Genomic DNA, 19,955 nt, shown 5'->3' on the forward strand with positions numbered 1-19,955 from the left:
CCAGTTCATAATGCACGGCCTGTGGCGGGCGATAATAACATCCCTGTAAAGGACTGGCCTGCACAGAATCCTGACCTGAACCCTATAGAATACCTTTGGGATTTTTTGGATCGCACTTTCCTAAGTGCAGAACTCCGTGAAGATTGGGTTGCCTTTCCCCAAGAAACTTTTCTGCACCTGATGTAACGTATGCCTGCAAGAGTGGAAGCTGTCATGAAGGCTAACGGTGGGTCAGCACCATACTGAATTCCAGCATTACCGATGGAGGATGCCACGAAATTGTAAGTCGTTTTCAGCCAGGGGCCCGGATACTTTTGATCACATAATGGATATATATCTAAGAAACAACGAGATAGGATAATAGAAACGTGTCTGGTATTATGAAACCATAATAAAATACAAGATGCGTCATAATTAATGGCGTAAAAGCATGCAGTTGAAATTAAATGAAATAAGAGCACAAACGTCCGGTAAGCAAGGGTTCTAAACCTTCAAGAGGTATTGGCACTTCTTCCTCTTCCATACTGGGAAACAAATCTGCTCAACCACCAGTACTAGTTTAGACCAATAAAAGAAAAAAAGGTCCATTTAATCTGGGATCTGAAGTGTATACCTATAAGGCTATGAGTAGCTGTTCATCTTCACGACTGCGAAAGACGTATGTTCAATTGAACAGCTCTTCACGTTTGCATTGTTGAGCCCACATTTACTACACTTTCTTGTTTCTAGTACCGTGTACTATCAACTGTCGGCATTTACGACATTAATTATACCTATTGGAAATAAATAGTCTCAAAGACTTATACACAAGAAATGCTGCTGGGGATAATAATGATGCAATAAGAGCAGGGTGTACGCGTAGCGTGAAATTCAAATAAATATTTCTTTTATTAGGTAGTTATATGTAAATACACCTTAAATCACACTAGTGCATTCGACCGTACAGAAGACCGAAGCCCCCTTGGTGTGTCCTTACGTTACTCATTTTTGGGAATGATGAAGGGTGAAGTTTCTTATGATGACAAAATGGAAAGAGCGATCTATATTTAACTTGATGAAACATTTTATAGCCAAGATCGCATTAATTAATATTTATTATCGACGAGCGGTTTCAATAGCTGGAAGTGTCATCTTACGATCTTCAAAATTTACTGTCTATAAATTGAACACGATTTACGAAAAAAAATTGAAGATCTGCAGATGGCAGTATCAGCAACTGAAAACGGTCGTCAATAATAAATATTAATGAATAGGATCATGAGTGTAAAACGTTTTATCAGTGTTGAAGGCATACGTCAACAACTCCAATGTATGCCGGCCGCTGGTGGCCGAGCGGTTCTGGCGCTACAGTCTGGAACCGCGCGACCGCTACGGTCGCAGGTTCGAATCCTGCCTCGGGCATGGATGTGTGTGTTGTCCTTAGGTTAGTTAGGTTTGAGTAGTTCTAAGTTCTAGGGGACTTATGACCTCAGCAGTTGAGTCCCATAGTGCTCAGAGCCATTTGAACCCCAATGTGTCATCCCATGATTTTGATGTTGTTAAGCAATAATCGCACTGCAAGGGTTCCCATTGACCCTCTCTGCGAATGAGGGGTTCGGATAACAACCAGTGGTGACAGAGTACCTTACCTGTAATACAAAACAAAACTGCTTGAATGGTACTGAAAATGGTAGCGGCATCCGATATCAAAATTTCGTAAAGTCCACTGACATCAAATAATCATTTTACATAACCGAACGACGCCTTTGTCGTGGCTACACAGGTGGGAAACAGCCAAGAAACCCTCGAAAAATATCCACACTTATTGGTTTCCGAAACTTGAGTGAGACAACCACCACATTTGTCTGCTAGCTGCGAAATCATCACATATTGCTTGGTGTCCTGCGAAGGTTTACTAATAGAACATATTCTACAGGTCCGTATCATCGTTCTTATGCTGAAATCCACACCCTTAAAAGTAAGCTCCTCAGAAATATTGACACAAGTATTGTATACCTTTTAGAGTAACTGATGACAGTTGGCCAAAAGCGTCATGATAAGCTCAGCGTGGACTGTAATCTTAGGGCGGTAATAGAGTGCCTTGCCATACACAGTCGAGTCCTTCAACAGATACGGTTTAGCCTCTTCACCGCTGGCCAAGCTGCTTGTTACCTGCTCCTGGGTTTCAGTCTCCTCCTGATACCTACTGACACCCTTTAACAGTGCGGGAAACATATGTAAAACGAAATGGAATTAGCGTATTTAGAAGCTTCAACAGGAAATCAGTAGTGCACTCACTACCAATACACTGCAAAGTTTCACCTTTTAAGATAGATGAACATTATGCATGCTCTACCGTATGACACAGACAGTCAATTCATTGTAACGTCAATAAAGCACAAAAGTGTTCTACTTTGGGACTGAAGTAGAGAGCACACAATTCAAGTCAATGCATAAGCGCTGCCGGGACACTTCAGGAAAAAAAACTCTCGTAGTGCCAGGATCAAAAGTGACCGTAATGCTCCTGTGCACACTGGCCAACTAGACAGCCAATGGGCTAACAAAGAGAGGGCTCTGCAGTGTTTTTATTTTTCCTCAAACGTTCTCGGAGCACCTCGCTTTGCAGTTTTGCAAGTCTCTTAAATACGCTAAAATGAGATCCATGTTTCGTCCGCCTTCAAAGCCGCCAGCCGCCAAGTGTATCTCTTATGCCGCTGGCCAGGTGAGCCACTCGTTCAGCTCATTTCAGCAAGACCCCACGTGTTGGCTCCAGTCATTCTTAAGTGGACACCGGTGGCGCTAACTGCGGCCTGCCCTGATGATTCCAGTGCCCTTTTGCTCTCAGAGTGAAAACTTCTTGCAGCTTTGGCGCCACCTGTAGTTCCGGACAGGACTACAACCGTGCCGCGATAATCACGGCACAGTGGTATCGTCCCGTATTTTAAAATGATTAGCCCTGTGCTGTGCAAAGTAACGCTAAGAAATGGATGACCGAAAGACTCTCATTGGTACCAGTTTTATAGAAGAATACATTGATGTTCATATCCTTGTAATAAATGTATATTAGATTCTTCTGGGTTTCGACCAGAGGAATGTCGCAAATGAAATGTGTGTGATGTGCAGATTCACAAGGACGTAGGTTGGCTCGCCTCGATGATTTGACTGCGCAGCTTTGCTAAAAGAAAGTAATCTTGAGCTGCACTCCTTACCCAACTGCCACGGTTCGCGCGGTTCCCTCCGTCGGAGGTTCAAGCCCTTCCTCGGGCATGGGTGTGTGTGTTGTCCTTAGCGTAACTTAGTTTAAGTTATATTAAGCCTTTGGACAGATAGCCTCAGTAGTTTCGTCCCATGGGAACTTGCCACAAATTTGGCGGCGGGCAGTGCGCTCGCACTATAAACTCTGCTACTGTTTTTCTCAAAGGCTAGGTGACTGCTTTGTAGATTCTTATTAATGGTGTACAGCGAAGTGTTACAAGACTCTAGATTAATTAAGATTTTTTTCCTTGAGAAAGAGATTTCTTGGTTCAGTATCAACCTACCTTTCCCAAATTAATGAGGGACGTCATTCTTACACTATTGTTGCATTCTATGTAATTACTTAAGGTACAGGTGCAACCCATCATGTTGTGCTCCGACCAGTTATCTGTGATCGGTACACGTCTCTGTTTCAGGCGTTGAACACGGTGGAGAGCAAGGATTCCTCTTCCTCCATTATAATAACGACCTCAATTACAACTTGGACCCACAATCTGAAGAGGATCAAGTGCGGAGGAACATGCTGCGTCTATGGACCAACTTCGTAAAATACGGGTATGAATACTTCTTCTTACTAAATAGGATTGGTACAAAAGTTTGATTAACAGAGGAGATCAGGGGATCTCCATAGCTAAGTCCAAATATGTGGTGTCTGTATGTAAATAATTATTGAAGGGTTTTATATTGTTTCAGTAATCTGTAGTATTTGTCGTTCTTATGTAATGATAATGCTATATTTATCAAACAACTATTACAACTTATAGAAATAAAATCACATTTTCGGTCTTCCACATTACAAAGATGAGATATGGAAGGCACCGATGTTTTACTTTAGTAGTCCTCCTCAGGATATCACTATCAGTGTGTAATGTACCAAAATTTACCGGCAAAAATTTTATTCTGTTTTTTCTTGAAATCGCTAATTAGAAATTACGAGAGTGCCTAATTTATGTGAAATTCTACAGAAGATGACTACAAACTGAAATTTTTCACTATGCTAACGAAGTGGGTTTTGCTTTTCACATTCCTTCGGCAAGAGATTCCCTTACTTAGCTGCTGCAGAGATTACTTGGTAGTACATACAGAAATGCGTGTTGGAACCTGAATTTGAGTGCGACCGCCTAATCTTTTGTGTCGCACAAATACATTTCAAGACGAAAGCTTGTTGGACTCTCTGCTTTTCATTTGCTTGCTTTGAGCAGTTATACGCGCAGACCTGTGAGGGAAATATATGTCATTAGCAGTTACCTTAAAAACTAGAAAAAGAAGAACAGTTGCGATAAATTCGTTAAATATGTTCTGTCAGCTGTGCACCGTGCTATTCTCTGTGAACAGCGTCATTGGATCTCCCGTACGTAAGCGTCAGCATGGTGTAACCGGAGTAGCGACTTCAATAGACGTGCCATATATTCCACCTCCTATTAAAAACTATTAACAGCATCCGCACTCGGGCTCTGAGATTTAGCGACACACTGCCTTGGAATTGGAAAGAAAATAGTTACAGTAGTAAAATATCAACATATGTTTTCATTCATGGGAGTGAAACTGCATAGTCATGTTAAAGTTTATTAAATACTTAAGTATCATAGAGACAATCCGTTAGACATCATGAATATATTAAACACAATAACAATTTATTGAAGCAGTTCCATACGCAGAGCTCCGCAAAGAAAATAGGAGGGAAGATAAATGTTTTAGTGATATGTCGACGTTAGATGCGAAGCACCAACTCCGATTTGAGAAACATGGAACAAGGAATCGTCCACGCATTTCCTAAAAGAACCACTACAATGTTGGTCTCTAGTGAATCAGCGATTCAAGGGAAAAAGATCTGTAAGGGTGAACGAGAATTTTAACTTCCCTCCTCCTCACCCAAAGAGCAAAAGTCTGTCATTTTTTCAATATTTCACTAGGTTTGAAATCAGTTAGCAGGAATCCTAAAGAAGTGAGAAGACTAGGCACTTGCATTTCATTATATGATCATGAAAACTGTGAGACAACATATAAAAGTGTCGATATCACTAGCTGGCGCATGTAGAATGTGGGAAATACGCAGAAACAGCTAATGTTTGCGAGCCATCAGCATGGGGGAACTAAGAGGCGATGGGCTGATCACAAGCAGTTCTGTGCTGGGATGCGTACAGCACAGCGCCGTTCTGGGAGTCGCCTTTTCTCGCTGTAGTGTGTGTACACATAGACCAGATAGCTGCTTACTTCCACATTTTGTTTAAATACCATACACTGCACAGTAGTTAACGGACAAGATTAAATACATACACGAAAAAAAGTTTTCCATCACCGCGGTTACGAGAGCACCGGATCCTGTACAGAAAACAGGAATAGAGATCAACATAAACATCGCTTCCGCCCTTTTTATTGCTCATGAAAACCACATATTGCGTGTTGTACGACCATACCGTGGGACCTTCAGAGGTGGTGGTCCAGATTGCTGTGCACACCGGTACCACTAATACCCGGTAGCATGTCCTAGTCGAGCGATGTCGGTATCGTGAAGGAAGTCATTCACAAGATGTGCACTATGGGGGCATGAATTGTCGTCCATGAAGGCGAATGTCTCGCCAATATGTTGCCGATATGGTTGCACTATCGGTCGGAGGATGGCATTCACGTATCGTACTGCCGTTCCGACGCCTTCCATGGCCACCAGCGGCGTACGTCGGCCCCACATAATGACACCCTAAAACAGCAGGGACCCTCCACCTTGCTGCATTCTCTGAAACGTGTGTCTAAGACGTTCATCCTGACCGTTCTGCCTCCAAACACGTCTCCGACGATTCACTGGTTGAAGGCATATGCGACACTCATCGGTGAAGAGAACGGGATGCCAATCCTAAGCGGTCCATTCGGCATGTTGTTGGGCCCATCTGTACCGCGCTGCATGGTGTCGTGGTTGCAAAGATGGACCTCAAATGGTTCAAATGGCTCTGAGCACTATGGGACTTAACATCTACGGTCATCAGTCCCCTAGAACTTAGAACTACTTAAGCCTAAGTAACCTAAGGACATCACACAACACCCAGTCATCACGAGGCAGAGAAAATCCCTGACCCCGCCGGGAATCGAACCCGGGAACCCGGGCGTGGGAAGCGAGAACGCTACCGCATGACCACGAGCTGCGGACAGATGGACCTCGTCATCGACGTTGGGAGTGAAGTTGTGCATCATGCAGCCTATTGCTCACAGACTGAGCTGTAACACTACGTCCTGTGGCTGCACGAAAAACATTATTCAACATGGTGGCGTTGCTGTTAGGGTTCCTCCGAGCCATAATCTGTAGGTAGAGGTCATCCACTGCAGTAGTAGCGCCCTTGGGCGGCCTGAGCGAGTCATGTCATCGACAGTTTTTGTCTCTCTGTATCTCCTCCAAGTCCGAACAACATTACTTCGGTTGATTCTGAGACGCCTGAACCCTTCCATTGTTGAGAGCCCTTTCTGGCACAAAGTAACAAAGCGGACGCGATCGAACCGCGGTGTTGACCGTCTAGGCATGGTTGAACTACAGACAAATATAAAGGCCTTAAATTCAACAAAATACCTAGGAATTACAACTACCAACAACTTAAATTGGGAGGAACACACAGAATATGTTTGGGGAACGCTAGACACAGACTGTGTTTTATTGGCAGGACATTTAGAAAACGTAACAGAGATACTAAGGAGACTGCCTACACTACGCTTATCCGTCCTCATTTATATTAGTGCTGCGCTGTGTGAGATACTTACCAGATAGAACTCACGGAATACATCGAAAAAGTTCAGCACTTTTTGTATTGTCGCTAAATATGGTAGAGAGTGTCACTGAAATGATACAGGATCTGGGCTGGACTTCATTAAAAGAAAGGCATTTGTCGTTGAGACGGAATCTTCTCACGAAATTTTAATCACCGACTGTCTCTTCCGAATTCGAAAATATTTTGTTGACACCGATCTACATAGGGAGAAACGATCACCACTATAAAATAAGGGAAACCAGAGCTCGTACGGAAAGATATAGGTGTTCGTTCTTTCAAGGCACCATACGAGATTGGAATAATAGAGATGAACCCTCTGCCAGGCACTTGAATGTGATTTGTAGAGTACCCACCTAAATGTTAATGTTAAAAGCAACACGAGCCATGTACCTCGTTCCTGGTGGAATGACTGGAACTGATCGGCTGTCGGACCCCCTCCGCCTAATAGGCGGTGCTCGTGCCTGGTTGTTTACATCTTTGGGCCGGTCTAGTGACATCTCTGAACAGTCAAAGGGAATGTGTCTGTGATAAAATATAGACAGTCAAAGTCTGTCTTAGGTGTTCTGGGAATCGGGGTAATGCAAAACTTATTTTGTTGTGTTTATCTCAACTAGTAGTCACACAGTGTAAATTTCAGCTCGTTGCTTATGCACAGACTCAGAAAGACTTGTCAGCTGTCATAGTATTATAATCTTTATAGCATCCACGAGCTGACACTGACTGTGAGGAAGCAAAATGGGTCAGATACGTGACATAGATTTCTTCTGTTCCATTAAATGTGTATTACTGTGCCAATGGAGCATAATGCAAAAAATTCCCTCTTTTAAATTAGTAATAACTGTGCATTACTTAGCATGTTTCACGTTATGAATAACACCTGCACATACACAGAAAGTGTGAAGTAACGCGACTGCTCTCTACAACAGTGTTTAGGTCACAGCGAAGGGAAAGCTGAATACTGTGTGTTACTGTCAGGAAACTTAGAAAGTATAGTAAATATACCAAAAGATATTGCCTACATTACGCCTGTTAGCCCTCTTTTAGTGTACTGCCGCGTGGTACGGAATCTTTACGATATAGGACAGATAGTTTCCTAGGCAAGGACGTGTCTAATTTACGTTTCAGGCGTTACTCAATCCACGTGTGCGCTCCCAGCGCTGTTTACAATAGATAACATTGTACGCGTCATAAAGATTTTCCCAGGCAATGCTACTGTATATACGAAAACCATACCAATGATCAGACGTGTAACACCCGTATGCTACCTTGTGATATGTAGTGGAGAGTACTTCTGGTCCCCGCTTCATTAGTGGATGATTTGTGGAAAGAACGATTGTGATAAACCACCATATTACCTCTAATTTTCTCGCTGTGGTTATTTCACGAGATTTATTTAGGAGGAAGTAATATGTTTACAAATTCTTCCTGGAAAATATTCTCTTGGATTTTCGTCAGAAAACATTTCCGTGATGCACCGCTCTTGTACAGCGTCCACTGCAGTTCGTTTAGCGTCTCTGTAACGCCCTAATGTCGCTTCGCCATCTAAACGATCATGTTCTTAGAACTAGTCTAACTCTTCCATTGATGTGACCTGATAATATTCTTAAAATCTATAGAAGGAGTATTTTTAAGCCACTTCTTTTGTGGATGAATTACACTCCATTAAGATACCACCAATACATCTGAGCCTAGCGTCTGCTTATCTGTACATTTATTTTAATGTAATCGTTCCACTTTATGTTGTACTGGATGGTTATTTCCAGGCATTCCGCGATTATTTTGGGTTGTAGTGATTCTTCATCAATCGGGTAACCATACAGGACTGGATATTTTGCCCTATGTAGGTACAATACATCACACATACATAAACTCAGCGCCAACTTCCAGTTTCTGTAGCAACCATCTATCCTCTGCAAATCTGCCTGCAATTCGCTACGCTCTACTCACATTCCCATCTCCTCATCTGCAACCAGCCTCACAAAGTTTCAGACTTTATCCACAGGATAATTATATTGGTGCTGCTGCTTTGCAGGTTAGCCATATCCAAACAAGTGACATTTCATCGATAGTGCCTATGTGTGATCCATATGTATTTTTTACTACTAAAGAAGAAGTTATTTACCACTGAAGTGTCATGGGCATTTATACTCGAAATATAATGTATTTTCAAAAATAATAATATGGAGAAGTTTATTATGAAACAAGATCCAATAAATTTTTGTTCAGAGATCGGTAGGAGTAGTTGCATATAATGATAAGCAACCTGCACATCTTTCACACACATGCTATTACTCTCCACCCCACAACGCTTACACTGACTGGATATTTCTCGGTGTATATGTATTGAAACACAATCACCCCGCCCCCCTCCATTTTTAGTATTTTTTGGCAGCCAAACTGTTCTCTTGCACAGTGAAGTGGTACATGCTGAAAAACACTTATCTTGTTACAACGTTTTCGATGATTGTGATCAGCATCTTGGAGCTGTAATCATAAGTGTGCATCACGACGAGCAACTTTTGGGAATTTTTTGTATGCATGGTGTTGCTCTTCACACCGAAACACTTTCCCATGGAGGAAATTTAGCGGTGTGCAGTCGGTAAAGGAGCAGCCTCAATGTCTTAATACTGTGAGATGTCTCTCCCAAGTGAACATTACATCCCACCGATTAAAATGTCTAGAATAACTTAAGAAAAACAAGGTAATGACAACCAGGTGATAATGTCAAATGGTATCCTTGCTTGGGGGCTCACTTTAATGAATGAAAGACTTTGATATGATTTTAGAAGAAATAAGACCAGTTGGTTTTAGCAAAATGATGCAGATAATTTAGATATGGTGATAACACACCTTTGCTTGGATCAAACATCAATTAGATTCCTTTGTTCATGATTAGAGATCTGTACGTATTATGATAAGCAAATTCCATGTGTTTTGTATGCATACTGTTACCCTTAGGACTGTATATTTATTGGCAATCGAAATGAGCGTACGGCATTGTGGGCCGGGACTCCCCCATTCGGGGAAGGTCGGCCGCCGAGGGCAAGTACTTATTGCATTCGACGCCACATTGGGTGACTAGCCCGTCGGAAATGGGGAAGAAATGATTATGAGGACAGCAGAGCACCCAGTTCCCGAGCGGAGAAAATCTCCTGCCCCAGCCGAGAATCGAACTCGGGCTACCTGGCGGGCATTCCGCAGCGCTGACCACTCAGCTAACGTGGGCGAACTGTATTTTTATTAACGGAGACGTTAAAAGGTGATGACATGTTTTAAAAGTAATTGCTTTTCGGTAAATTTTGTCTATACATACACAATGCTATGACTTTTTAATTGCATGAAACAGGAGTGCGGCATTCGACTGCCTTTTAAATGTAGGGCGTGTAACTGGAACTGTTAACTTGGTCACATGACCAGAAGCGTCAGCATGTTGGATCCTCGTAGTAAATAACAAGACACATCAGTGTTCTGTGGTACCAGACAGTGTCATCATATTTGGCTCCAAAGTGCTAAACATCTCTCAGCTATTAGGGATGCAGATGAGGCCAACCGATGAACAGTTTGGTTTGTGGTTGTTACTGAAGACTCTGGACAACATTTTATTAACATTGGTAACGTGAATTATTCCAAAAATAGCATTCTCCCTGAAAAGAAAAATTTACATATACATTGCGGTACTGTTTAGAGACAACATTGTGGTGGTTAACGTCTGTTATCATGTGGGATGTCAAGAACAACGAAAGAAGTGCAAGTTTGTAATGTTAAAGAAAAAATTACACTTATCTACTTGATAAATTCTTCAAGATCATTTCTGCAAGACAAGGTGTAAAGGAAAAAAGTACCACTTTTCCACAGGGGAACATGACAGAAAGATGCATATTCGAATAGATGTGTTAGAACAATTTCGAAGAAATACACAAATCATGTAGGTGTAACACAGACTGATACTGTCTGATATTAAAATGGATGTCAAATGGATCAACTGCCTACAGTTTGCTACATCATCGTATACACGACTGTTATCTCATGGACGTGGATATAATGCATGATTTTGCAGAGCTCTGTACGGAAATGGGAATGCGTGACTACCTAACATCAAACGACGAGTTTGGTGTGAGAGGAGACTACCAAGGAAAAAGGAATTTGACTGGAAGCAACGATAAGACAGTCGGAATATACTGATTAACATGGACAAGATCCTGTGGTAGAATAAAGGTGTTTAACAGAGCTGACAGAAAGCGTGAAAGGAGCTCTTGTAGGAGTATCGAAATTTTCAGTACACACAAAAACTTTCGGTAATACCTAAAATACCCATTTTCGTTTTTTGTGTTTTATAATACTTTTTTATTTTGTATATGACTGTATCGATTACAAAGGAGGCAATAATATCATCAAAAGCAATGGATGCCAGTCTTCTGCAAATGGTTCTCTTGTCGTCATGGGGAAATAACATAGGCCTGACGAAAGACACCTTTTCGAAATCTCGCACCTGGTATGCAACGCTTCACAAAATGGCATCTCCTACATGTTAAAGGCATTTTAAGGAGCCCAGAGTAGTACTATATAAAAGAAGAACATTTTCTGCTTACAATAATCTCAAAGAAGGCAAGTGTTCACTTTTTATGTTAGAGTGAAAAACCCTTTCAGATGTTGTTAAATGGCAATTTGTCATATCACAGAATAAAAGTACAACACTTTGCCAGAATAAAAGGGCAGAGGATTCACTAATTTTTCTCAGTGTAGGGCCAATTTATGTGGTTTTAAATTTATATACAATAAAGTGTAATATAGGTCTGAAGGGATTAGCCACACAACATGCAAATTTAAATAAAAAAATTATGTACCATTTGGCAAAAGGCATTTTAAGAGTAGGATATACGCTGTATTTGTTTTTCAAATATGCCCAACTAAATAGTTGTAATAAAATTAAACTTTAAAATGTATTATCTCAAAACACCTCTTTTCCATTCCAAAGTTACGCTGTTTCATAACTTACCCAAATTTAGAAATAGAAATCTATTTTTAAAGAGATGTTCATAAATTATTGCTGAATTTAAAAATGAAAATAACTCAAAATCCAATATTGGCAAGATACTCCTTTTCGCAATCCCTCTCAGATATGTCAAAACACAAGTTCAGGAGTGAACAAAGTTGCTGGTAACCATTTTACAGATTTTGTAAGGTCACCATATATGCAGCAGTGAGAAACTTTTACTGTCAAAAGAACGTGGTATTGCCAGACTAGAAGTACGATTTATAACCATGGAACGGACTGTGTGTTTGGATCTGTGAAGCAAACAATATTATTCCACAGGTCTTAGGAAAGAAAAAGAAATACTATGTCAAACAGACTTGAACCATTATCTATTAAAGTTATTATTCCTCTAGGTACAGTTAATGCTTATGTCTACAAAAACTAATACTAGATCTGGAGGGGATCAAAGTGAAAATATGAAAGCTGAGGCATATGGTTGAAAGGAATTGCCGTGAAGGAATAATATTAACTACTACCGGAGAAAGAGCAGCTTATTGAACACGTGCAAGTAAGGCTAACAAATTACTTTAAACAAATTGTGTAGAAAAACTTGTGTACAACAGTGGGATACAAAATTTCTGCTATAAACCATTCTGTATTGAAATAAAATGTGTACATAAAACCCACCTTCATTATGAGCATGCTTGAAGAAGGAAGGGCGACTTGCAGGAGTGCACAGCAGTGCAAACTTTGTTCAGTATAACTGCCTGCGATGGATTCACTGCCACAGAGCTTCCACAGGCTTACGGCACGATGGCTCTCAAACACTAGCTGTTCATGCTTGTTTCCAACATTTCACGTGTACAGTATACAACCTAAAAAAACGCGTCAAACGTGAAATGCACCTCAGTCAAAAATTAAAAACCAGAAAATTGAATTTTGCAAGCGGTTTCCGTTATAATCAACAGTTTTTGGCGTAATCAGCAACTATTGGCTGTGCCGGTGCATGGTCTCTGAGACTGTTCATTCGTGTTTGTAGGCAAAAATACGCCCCTAGCGCTGGGTGTGGTGTGAGGTTGGAAGTTAAGGTGACCTGTGTCACTGGCGTGGTGTGGTTGCTGCAAAAGGATAGCCACAGCCATACTGAGCGTAGCACTGCAGAGGAGTGCGGCATGCGTTGTCTTGCGTGGTCAGAATGTATTGCGTGACCGAGCCCGTCACGTGCACTGTGTTTATAATTAAATACTGCTTTATGGATGCCCTGCAATTTATTACAAATGATCCTGGATGTTTAAATACTGATAAAACCAGGTCTTCCGTTGCACCTGACTTCATTTTTCTGTGTCCATTCCTTTCCTTTTCCATTTCCTCTTATTGCTTTGAGTTCTTCTTCCATAAATTTAATCCATCTTTTTCTGGGTCTTCTCTGTACATGACTATCTGATAATATTCTTCCTTGCTTTATTTTCAATGCAATATTTATCTGCCCTGCTTTCTTTCTCTCTCACTGTCCTAAATACACTCCTGGAAATGGAAAAAAGAACACATTGACACCGGTGTGTCAGACCCACCATACTTGCTCCGGACACTGCGAGAGGGCTGTACAAGCAATGATCACACGCACGGCACAGCGGACACACCAGGAACCGCGGTGTTGGCCGTCGAATGGCGCTAGCTGCGCAGCATTTGTGCACCGCCGCCGTCAGTGTCAGCCAGTTTGCCGTGGCATACGGAGCTCCATCGCAGTCTTTAACACTGGTAGCATGCCGCGACAGCGTGGACGTGAACCGTATGTGCAGTTGACGGACTTTGAGCGAGGGCGTGTAGTGTGCATGCGGGAGGCCGGGTGGACGTACCGACGAATTGCTCAACACGTGGGGCGTGAGGTCTCCACAGTACATCGATGTTGTCGCCAGTGGTCGGCGGAAGGTGCACGTGCCCGTCAACCTGGGACCGGACCGCAGCGACGCACGGATGCACGCCAAGACCGTAGGATCCTACGCAGTGCCGTAGGGGACCGCACCGCCACTTCCCAGCAAATTAGGGACACTGTTGCTCCTGGGGTATCGGCGAGGACCATTCGCAACCGTCTCCATGAAGCTGGGCTACGGTCCCGCACACCATTAGGCCGTCTTCCGCTCACGCCCCAACATCGTGCAGCCCGCCTCCAGTGGTGTCGCGACAGGCGTGAATGGAGGGACGAATGGAGACGTGTCGTCTTCAGCGATGAGAGTCGCTTCTGCCTTGGTGCCAATGATGGTCGTATGCGTGTTTGGCGCCGTGCAGGTGAGCGCCACAATCAGGACTGCATACGACCGAGGCACACAGGGCCAACACCCGGCATCATGGTGTGGGGAGCGATCTCCTACACTGGCCGTACACCACTGGTGATCGTCGAGGGGACACTGAATAGTGCACGGTACATCCAAACCGTCATCGAACCCATCGTTCTACCATTCCTAGACCGGCAAGGGAACTTGCTGTTCCAACAGGACAATGCACGTCCGCATGTATCCCGTGCCACCCAACGTGCTCTAGAAGGTGTAAGTCAACTACCCTGGCCAGCAAGATCTCCGGATCTGTCCCCCATTGAGTATGTTTGGGACTGGATGAAGCGTCGTCTCACGCGGTCTGCACGTCCAGCACGAACGCTGGTCCAACTGAGGCGCCAGGTGGAAATGGCATGGCAAGCCGTTCCACAGGACTACATCCAGCATCTCTACGATCGTCTCCATGGGAGAATAGCAGCCTGCATTGCTGCGAAAGGTGGATATACACTGTACTAGTGCCGACATTGTGCATGCTCTGTTGCCTGTGTCTATGTGCCTGTGGTTCTGTCAGTGTGATCATGTGATGTATCTGACCCCAGGAATGTGTCAATAAAGTTTCCCCTTCCTGGGACAATGAATTCACGGTGTTCTTATTTCAATTTCCAGGAGTGTATATCAGACAAAGTCTTCCTACCCCATCTCAGTAACCTGAAATTTTCTTTCATAGCCTTTAGATCCATAAGTTACGTTACTGTAGGTCTTAACATAGTCAGTTATATTTCAATTATTTTATTTCTGGACTTCAATGTATTCTGAAAGGAACCTGTTTTCCATTTTTACAGCTGTCCTGTTATCTTCGGTTAGTGTCGAACCCACGTATTTACTCTTCCATTCTTTGAAATTCTTTACCGTTTATTTTTGTTGTAGTCTCTCCTCCTTACGTCCCATCATCAGATACTTTTTTTGCCTGTGTTCACTTCCAGTCCTAACTTCCGTGATGCTCCTTCTAATAGACCATAATTATCCTTCAGGTTTCTGTCATTCCTCATACTTAATGCTACACCATTAGCGTACGAAACCACGTGGACCCATGGGTTAAATAATATACTCCCAGGATTAATCGGTCTTTGCGCATTACCTTCTCTAGTGCTAACTTAAAGAGTAGTGCAGAGATCACATCTTCCTGCCCTCCCTACATGGAACTCTGTTGTCAACTTTTGTTCTATTCTGTCCTTACAGACTGTCACTTTTATTCTCACTCCCATCAGCCTCAATGATTTTATTGGGATTCTAAAACCTTTCATACTTTGGAGGGTCTATTCCGATCTAGGCTGTCACATGCTTATTTAAAACCGATGTACAACTGATGCAGTTGCCTCTGATATTCAGAAAACTTCTGCTGTAGACCATGCTGTGTTTAAATGAAGTTTAGCCATAACACCCGTCCATTTTATGTGCATGCACACTGTAACAAGAAAAGGCGACTCGTAGAACGGGATGGAGGCCTACTCATTGGAGTGTGCGACTGCCTGTGATCGGTCCAGTATCTCATAGCTCCCTCATGCAGTAGAGTCGATGGCTCACGAACATTAGCTGTTCCTGCATATTTCGCACATTCCATACATGGAAGTGTATGACTCGATAAAGGAGTAAAACGTAAATTGACTTTCAGCCTTAGTGATGAATAGTTAAACTGAATTTCTACAAGAAATTTTTGTCGAGAAATGTACTAATAATATTCAGGATCTCTTAGCTGTGCTGGCCCATGCTCTCCTTGATATTCCTTTGCGTACTGGAGTCAAAATATATGTCCCTTGCACTTCACTCACAACAGGCGTGGTGTGGGGCTGTGGTTGGGAGAAAAGACGGTTCCAGCTCTGGCGTGGTGTGGGTGCCACAAACAAGTGGCAGCACACATAACGTGAGGTCCACTGTGGAAGCCGGCAGAAGGTGCTGGCCCGTTCAATCAGCGATGTATTGAAAGTCTGAGCATGCCACCTCCAGTGAGTTTGTATTTAAATACTGCCACACACATGTCCTGTGACGAGCTGCAAACTTTCCTAAATATTTAAATAAATAGACCACGTAATATGTAACTGCGTAAAACAAGTAGATCCTTGATAATCCTTGTGATACAGCGCAACCACACGAAAAATATAAGAACTCTTACATTGTATTTTAGTAACGTATTATTGCTACACACATCTCTGTAGGGACTCAAGAACGTCCCTAATTGTTTAAACAAATAATTCACTGCCACAGAGCTTCCACAGGCTGACGGCACGACGGCTCTCAAACACTAGCTGTTCCTGCTTGTTTCCAACATTTCACGTGTACAGTATACAACCTAAAAAAACGCGTCAAACGTGAATTGCGCCTCAGTCAAAAATTAAAAACCAGAAAATTGAATTTTGCAAGCGGTTTCCGTTATAATCAACAGTTTTTGGCGTAATCAGCAACTATCATGAAATATGTAGCTGTTTTAAAAATGTCAAATAAGCTATCTCAGTAAGATTTTTACTTAATTTAACGTCGTCTTACACTGGATTATGTCCACTGTGATGTCATGGGGTGACGTCGAGGGTCGGCTAATATGAACTCTTACACATCCATCATGTTGGTGACTCTTTACCTTCCTGCCATCTTGGACCGCCATGTTTGATTTTGGCACTCAAATTGGGGACAATGTTTGATCAGAAATTAGTTGAGTAATAAGTTGTTTTCGTAAGGGCAATAAAGTGAATGATAAATAGGAGGTCCTAAATAAACACACTTCATGCAAGTTCACCAACCAACATTAACGGGAGGGGCGAAGGAGAGGAGAGAGTGTGTACTTGACCATGAAGGGCGGGGAATGGGCTCCCAGATCAATGGGCCGGTATGCCCATAGTTCCATTAGTGTCGTCTTATACTATATCATATTCTGCAGTTCATCAACTATTTATCTGTGGTTGTAGTTCCGATACATCCTACACTTTGCTTAAGAATAGTGATAACTGAAGGAAGACTAGTATGATGGTACATTATTCAAAGTTATATAAATGTATGTTACACTATGCAGCTACTTTAGGCTGCCGTATGGACATAACTATGAGATTAAGTCTTGTATTACACTATTGCGCGACATGTACCAAAAACATGTAAGGAAAACTAATAATCGTTCACATAATCCCTAACTCAAGACCACTGCCTACAAGTCTATGCTTCTCCTCTTTCGTCTCTCTCTCCTATGTGGTCGCTCCTTAACAGCTACTGTAAAATAGTAAGAAAAATCGCTTAAGCGATGTGTTAATTGAACTGTAGGTAACATATCAAAATTAAATGTAATTACGGTTTCATTCGAACGTTTTCCCAGGAATCCAACCCCCGAGGCGGATCCTGTGGTGTGGGAGCCCTATAACCTGACCAATCGCAGCTACCTCCTGATGCAGGCCAACTTCACGCTCGCACACAACAGGCTTGGTGAGCGCATGGACTTCTGGAACGATAACGTGCCGTTGGAGGCGTTCCCCGGAACCTACTGACGAGAGTTACATGAGATTCTGAATACTGGATTAGCACCTCGACATTACGAAACTTTTGTTCAATATTTCACATAAGTAGTTTTGCATGTTTTAAAAGTAGCTTTTTACAAAAATCGCTGCGAAATAAAATATTAGTATAGATATTTCTTCCTATATCTCTGCTTTGTGTTCTTTGTTTAAACAAGTGACGTATCCGCACGTCACACTATTTTTTGTTTTGTACAACCAATATTTATTTGCGAAATTATAATTACGCTACCATTTCTCTGTAGGTAACTGTTTCCTTCGGAATAACCTTTTTTCGATCATCCTATACTGTAATAGAGTGCAGGGTATTCTTTAAGCCACAGGTGTGGTTTCATTAAAAACCTCGGTTGTTACCACGTTTCAAATCCTTTTGGTAACTGCGCCGACCTTGATGACGTCTAAGTCGACGAGGAGTTAGTTTCTGTCCACACACATCTGCCATATGGCCATACAATGTTCGTCACAGAGAACAAGTTAAAACTGCAAGTTCACAGAGCAGGCTTGCTTCCAAAATTCTTGAATGCTTATTTCACAAGAAATTTCTAATAGAATGTGAATTTCCTCAATTTGTGTAATTGTTTTACGAACACTAACAAGAGGAAATTTTTAGAGATATACTTGGAATGGTTGACAGTGTTGTGGCAAAATGGTTTATCTTGATGTAAAACACTACAGTTGAAACGCCCCTTAGGAAAATTAGTGAAGTACTGTGCTGATAAACCACTTACGTTATTTGATTTTCAAACAGCTGAACAAAACTGAACAACCACAGACATTTCTCTCTTTACTTATACAGATCATCAATAAACTGACACACAATATTTTTAGCACAACACAATCTGACTTTCAATAATCCCTACAAAAGAATGGCCCTGACTAACAATAACCAATACCCGTCATTAATCACTTGCCTCACAAAAATCTTCATTACTCGAACTACTGCAATACAGCGAGCGCCAATACGGCCAGCTAAATAAAAGATTCTAACTACTGAAGTCACTAACTACTGATAGGCATAATTGGCAAATGAAAGATTTTGATAGAGAACAAACAATGTATTTACCTTAATAGTGTTCAAAAGCTGTAATATATATATATATATATATATATATATATATATATATATATATATATCAGTTCATGACATCCAGTGTTACAAATTTACTGTTTCTGATGGACACACGTCCAGATCATCCGCTCTCAAAACTCCACCATCTCTCTCCCCACATCCACCACTGCTGGCGGCTCACCTACAACTGCGCAAAGCTGTGGGCTGTTCACATCGAACTGCCCAACTCTACAATAGCGAATATTACAACTATGCCAACCAGCCATAGACTGCACACAGCACAGCCAGTGATTTTCATACAGAGTGCTACGTGGCGTTACCAATATAAAAACCTAAACAGCCTGCTTACATAGCCCCCATGCTCCCCACAAAAAATTCTACAAATTGTTTTGGGCACTGGCCAATACATATTTGTTAAAAAAATTTTATATTAACGCTAAGAAATACACTCCTGGAAATGGAAAAAAGAACACTTTGACACCGGTGTGTCAGACCCACCATACTTGCTCAGGACACTGCGAGAGGGCTGTACAAGCAATGATCACACGCACGGCACAGCGGACACACCAGGAACCGCGGTGTTGGCCGTCGAATGGCGCTAGCTGCGCAGCATTTGTGCACCGCCGCCGTCAGTGTCAGCCAGTTTGCCGTGGCATACGGAGCTCCATCGCAGTCTTTAACACTGGTAGCATGCCGCGACAGCGTGGACGTGAACCATATGTGCAGTTGACGGACTTTGAGCGAGGGCGTATAGTGGGCATGCGGGAGGCCGGGTGGACGTACCGCCGAATTGCTCAACACGTGGGGCGTGAGGTCTCCACAGTACATCGATGTTGTCGCCAGTAGTCGGTGGAAGGTGCACGTGCCCGTCGACCTGGGACCGGACCGCAGCGACGCACGGATGCACGCCAAGACCGTAGGATCCTACGCAGTGCCGTAGGGGACCGCACCGCCACTTCCCAGCAAATTAGTGCCACTGTTGCTCCTGGGGTATCGGCGAGGACCATTCGCAACCGTCTCCATGAAGCTGGGCTACGGTCCCGCACACCATTAGGCCGTCTTCCGCTCACGCCCCAACATCGTGCAGCCCGCCTCCAGTGGTGT

General features: G+C 42.7%; 1 protein-coding gene across 1 annotated transcript in view; it reads left to right on the forward strand.

Moving 5' to 3' along the window:
• The window catches only part of LOC126474515 (juvenile hormone esterase-like), a 97,872-nt gene extending 80,117 nt beyond the window's left edge, over window positions 1-17,755 (forward strand). The window contains exons 9-10 of the mRNA XM_050101985.1: window positions 3,651-3,789; window positions 17,587-17,755. Of these exons, the coding sequence (XP_049957942.1) occupies window positions 3,651-3,789; window positions 17,587-17,755 (308 nt within the window). The remainder of the gene's footprint in view (window positions 1-3,650; window positions 3,790-17,586) is intronic.
• Window positions 17,756-19,955: the final 2,200 nt, after the last annotated feature.

The sequence above is a fragment of the Schistocerca serialis genome, chromosome 4 (assembly GCF_023864345.2).
Source record: "Schistocerca serialis cubense isolate TAMUIC-IGC-003099 chromosome 4, iqSchSeri2.2, whole genome shotgun sequence".
Taxonomy (NCBI): domain Eukaryota; kingdom Metazoa; phylum Arthropoda; class Insecta; order Orthoptera; family Acrididae; genus Schistocerca; species Schistocerca serialis.